Raw genomic sequence first — 5,479 nt, forward strand, 5'->3', positions numbered from 1 at the left:
CAGTTTGATGCTAACCAGGATTCAAAGTGTAGAGAAAGGAAGCCTGGATGTTGGCAGACTCTTGATGAGGAAGATTTTAACTTTGCTCATTATACCAAACTTCTAGGAGTTCTAAATCTTGATTAGCCTCCGGAGGGAAGAGCTGAAACTTTCTTTGTTTTCTCCTTCAGTGCATCCCTTGGGTTTTTCTGAATTAACTTTCCTCAATGAATAACATTCCTTAGAGACATGTTGTAGAGGAAAAGACAGAGGGAGAGAGAAAGAGGGAAACTGTGAGGCACTGTGATTTCCAGACCTTTTCCTAAATACATATGTGAAGACAGTTTTCTCTTCCACTGAGAGGGAAGAAGTAGTAGCTTCTTCTGGCCCACAGAGCAGTCTCAGCACTAATCAGGCATGTTGTAGTCTGGGTTGAGACTTAGACTCATATGGGTTTTCACTTCAATTTCATTGAAGGTAAGTGAATTCCAGCAGTTTCCATCTGTGTAGAAAAGAGTGAGAGGTTCAGGATGGAAAGTTCTAGACCTGCCAACTTTCTAGAACAAGGACATTCAGACCCTAATGGGTAAGCTATGAGAGAGGCAAAGGAGATTGGCTCATCTCCAAGTTCCTCCTGTACAGCAGAGAGCACTTTCAGCTCTTCTCTGATTCATTGCTGGATGCAATACAACTCCTTGCTATTGTCAAAACCATCCTTGACATCATCTCTACTTTCTTTTCATTTGGTCCTGGGCAAAGAGAGATTGTGGAAATCACTCTACTGAGCTCTTCCATGAAGTCTGTCCTTGTTACCCAACTGCCATTTTATAAGGAGTCTCAGAGAGAGGACTGAATTATGAGTGAGCAATGTCTCAGTGATGACAGAAGGGAAAAAAAGCAGTTTCTTTCAACATTGGCCATAGCCAGATTTGGAGGGGCTTTGTTCATAGATTCATTCTTTAACTGATCAATTCATTGATTCACTCAAAAGTAGTACCACCTCATTCTATATGAGATATAGTGAACAAAAATGACAATCTTTTTGCTTTCATGGTGCTTACATTGCAAAGTGAGTCAGAAAATAAAAAGTAAGCATAATTTCTCATGATGAGCACTAAAGAGATAAATGTATTCTAATGAGGTGATAGAGAGTGAAGGGTTGTGTGTGTTCTTTTAGACAGCATGAAGAGAAAACTTGAACTCAGATACTTGACCAAAAACCTGAAAGAAGTGAAAAATAAAGCTCAGGAATTCTAAGTTACTCAGGATGCAGGGTCTATTTCATATAAGTGATAGCAGAATCTTTAATTTCTAATATGATTTTGGGAGAAAAATGTATTCATAGAAGAAATATAGGCCCTGAGGTGACTTCCTAAATTTACTGTTAGACTGAGACAAGAGCCATCTGTATTTAGGGCGTGGCCTGAACCCAGATGTCACACTTGGTGGCTTTGGGCTCCTGATGGATCCAGGGCTTTGGATTATCCTGAAGGCAGAGGATGTTGAAATTGGACTAAAGTCTCCTATTTGTCAGAGCCAGCATAAGTTCAGTGTGGGACAGGCAGAGGCTGAGGATAAAAGTTCTTCCTCTGTATTTCGTCTGAAATTTCTTTCTCTAAGAACAGTGAAAAGAGTTGTCAGAATCTTGGAGAGAGATGGTCAGGCTCAACTCAACCCAGGTGCTGGTTGCCTGCCTTCTGTGAGAAGACACATTTACTGAGGACAGGAGCAAGGGAGGCTTTCTTCCCAAGATAGGGAGGAAGAAAGGAGTAATCCATGCAGGGAACCAGCTGACCAGTAGATTGAGAGGTCCTTAGTCCTTGCCCTCGAGAATTTATAGAAACTCCTCAGGAGACTTCCCTATCCTCACTCTCACCAACACATAGCAATGATGATGAAGGTAAAGCAGAAGCTTTAAAACAAACATCCTATAAATGGAACCTACATTCTAATGAAACAAAGAAATCAAGTAACCAGCTCAGGGGCGTTGGCCAGGAAAACTTTTGTATAGAACATGATACTGGAGCAGGAATTTACAGGACAGAAAATACTTGGCAGACAGAGTAGTTTAGGAGCTTCCAGGTGGAAGGGAGTTAGTGGTAGAAGGGAACACACTGTGGTCCTGGAGGCTGACTGCTGGCTGGCTGTTCAGAGCAGAGTGGGAGGCAGGTGAACTGAGCATTGAGGGTGCAATGGTGCATGCTGGGCAGGGTACAGGTTCTCATGTCTGCAGTATGGCACTGGGGACTGAGATCATCAATGCAATTTTCTTGGCATATTGTGCATAGTTAGAAAAATTGCCCCTAGACTGGGTGTGGTGGCTCATACCTGTAATCCCAGTACTTTGGGAGGCTGAGGAGGGTGGATCACCTGAGGTCAGGAGTTTGAGACTAGCCTGGCCAACATGGTGAAACCCCATCTCTACTAATAATACAAAAAAATTAGCTGAGTGTGGTGGCGCATGCCTGTAATCTCAGCTACCCAGGAGGCTGAGGCAGAAATATCTCTTGAACCTGGGAGGTGGAGGTTACAGTGAGTCAAGATTGTGCTACTGCACTCCAGCCTGGGTGACAAGAGTGAAACTCCATCTCAAAAAAAAAAAAAAAAAAAGAAAAAAAGAAAAAGAAAAGAAAAGAAAAGAAAAATTGCCCCTGACCATATACAGGGACTAATAGAAGACGAATGCCTACCCTTCTAGTCATGGTGTGCAGCCTGTGAGCAGGAGGGGGATTTCAGAACAGTTTCTACTTCTGTTGGGATGGGAAGCCATATCAACTGTGTGTTTTTTTCTCTAGATTTCAGAAGGGAAAAACACTCAGAAGTAAACGTTGGGGAATTGCTCTAGCACCACTGAATTTTTTCTCTTAGGCTTCCCTGGCTCCCAAGAAGTATGCCGTATCCTTTTTGCAACCTTCTTCTTCTTGTACACAGTGACAGTAATGGGAAACACGGTCATCATCGTCACTGTCTGTGTTGATAAACATCTGCAGTCCCCCGTGTATTTTTTCCTGGGTCACCTCTCTGTCCTGGAGATCCTGATCACATCCACCACTGTCCCTTTTATGCTCGGGGATTTGCTGCTTCCAGGCACTCAGATCATATCTTTGACAGCCTGTGCTGCACAGCTATATTTATACCTTTCTTTAGGTACCTCGGAGTTGGCATTAATGGGAGTGATGGCTGTGGACTGTTATGTGGCTGTGTGTAACCCTTTGAGGTACAACATCATTATGAACAGCAGCACCTGCATTTGGGTGGTAATTGTGTCATGGGTTTTTGGGTTTCTTTCTGAAATCTGGCCAGTTTATGCCACTTTTCAGCTTACTTTCTGCAAATCAAATGTGTTAGACCATTTTTACTGTGACCGAGGACAATTGCTTAAAGTATCCTGTGAGAACACTCTTTTCACAGAGTTTATTCTTTTTCCAATGGCTATTTTCATTATCATTGGTTCTTTGATCCCTACAATTGTCTCATACACCTACATCATCTCCACCATCCTCAAGATCCCGTCAGCCTCTGGGCGGAGGAAATCCTTTTCCACTTGTGCCTCCCACTTCACCTATGTTGTGATCGGCTATGGCAGCTGCTTGTTTCTCTACGTGAAACCCAAACAAACGCAGGCAGCCGAGTATAACAGGGTAGCGTCACTACTGGTTTTAGTGGTGACTCCTTTTCTGAACCCTTTCATCTTCACCCTGAGGAATGACAAATTCATACAAGCCTTTGGAGATGGCATGAAATGCTGCAATCAACTCCTTAAAAATTAAGTCTGTCCTGAGTACAGTTCAAATCCTCATCATGGATTTGAGTAATCTGATAGTACTAATTGAAACAAAATGATCATTCTCAAAATCAAACAGCTCATGATCTACAGTGGGTATTAAGCTATGACATGGCTTCAATTTATATTAAATTCTTTTTTCATGGAAGATCACCTCATTATTTTTTAAATAGATATATAAATTTATTAGCCCTCTGTACTTATAATGCATGTTGTAAAATAAATGTGAGAAGTGTAAACATCTGAAAGATGTTCAGTGTTTTGAACGCTTGGACCTGATAATGGGAAAAACAAGAGAAGTGTGATATATATTTTCTTTTTCTTTTTTTTCTTTGAGACGGAGTCTTGCTCTGTCACCCAGGCTGAAGTGCAGTGGCTCGATCTCGGCTCACTGCAAGCTCTGCCTCCCGGTTTCACGCCATTCTCCTGCCTCAGCCTCCCAAGTAGCTGGAGCTACAGGCGCCCGCCACCAGGCCCGGCTAATTTTTTTGTAGTTTTAGTAGAGACGGGGTTTCACCGTGTTAGCCAGGATGGTCTCGATCTCCTGACCTTGTGATCCATCCGCCTCAGCCTCCCAAAGTGCTGGGATTACAGGCTTGAGCCACCGCGTCCGGCCAAGTGTGATATATTTTTTTACATCTGACATACATATTTGATCCTAGGTGCTGAGATTATCTTCCTCTATATTGCCATGTGGTTTCAAGGTGTCATCTTATTGTGTAAACTCACCAGTACTTCTCTGAGTAATCTCAGGACCAGCATAAGCTTCAAACTTTCCTTGTTGATTCCTGCTTGCAGTGTCCAATAGCGATAGTGCCTTTCTTTGGGTTTTTCAATTGGCATTTGTAAGAGTGAACTCACTCCCCTATCCTAACTGCCTAGCAATCTTAAGGCTGAATGTGTGCTCTTACAGGTGCATCTCAAATTGGTGGACCTTCTCAGGCGTGGATGGAAGATCTTAGAGAGAAGCATTTTATCTAATGTCACCCATGTCATTATGCCAGCTTCAAATGAGGGAAGGAAATGGAGCTGTGTTCTGTCTGGGAGGTGATGTGATAAGGACCAGCTGGGCTTTCTGTGTCTTTGGGCTGAGGGTGGAATGGAGACAGGGCAGAGGGAGACCCTTTTCCTGTGTCTTACACATTCTTCCATCCTGAAATAGCACTTTTGTCCTCAGTGCTCCCTTCGCTCTCCCACTTCCCGCTCAGTTTCTTTCTTCATTCCTTTTTGCCTCTCTCTCTGTGACTACCAGATTCATTTGTTTGTTTCTTTTCCCCCTTGCTTTCTCACAAAACCCAAGTTTACCAAGCTGCCTTCTAGCTCTACACTGAACTCTCTTAATTCCTGTATCTCAGTTCCTGTATTGTCCCATCCTCTCCCTAGTTCCTGTCATATTCACAATTTGCAATTAATATTTCTGTATTGCATGACACATTTTTCTGCATCATTACACAAGTGATTACACAAGTCTGCTGGCAACCCAAATGGACATCAAAAGATGGCCACTTATATATTTTATGGGACTTTCATTCAGTTGCTGTTATATGAGGATTGGAAACATGAGGGTTTTCCGTATCAATAAAAGCAACTAGGATTACAGTGGCTGTAATCCCAGCACTTTGGGAGGCTGAGTGGGCAGATCACAAGGTCAGGAGTTCGACATCAGCCTGACCAACATAATGAAACCCCATCTCTACTAAAAATACAAAAATTAGC

At 42.8% G+C, this 5,479-nt stretch overlaps 1 protein-coding gene across 1 annotated transcript; it reads left to right on the forward strand.

Annotated features, from left to right (window-relative positions):
- Positions 1 to 2,918: 2,918 nt before the first annotated feature.
- On the forward strand, positions 2,919 to 3,749 carry LOC105511199 (olfactory receptor 9A4-like). The gene has a single exon (XM_011941316.1). It carries the CDS (start codon positions 2,919 to 2,921, stop codon positions 3,747 to 3,749), a length of 831 nt encoding a protein of 276 aa, XP_011796706.1.
- The last annotated feature ends 1,730 nt before the right edge of the window (positions 3,750 to 5,479 follow it).

The sequence above is a fragment of the Colobus angolensis genome, unplaced genomic scaffold (assembly GCF_000951035.1).
Source record: "Colobus angolensis palliatus isolate OR3802 unplaced genomic scaffold, Cang.pa_1.0 Scaffold2, whole genome shotgun sequence".
Classification (NCBI taxonomy): domain Eukaryota; kingdom Metazoa; phylum Chordata; class Mammalia; order Primates; family Cercopithecidae; genus Colobus; species Colobus angolensis.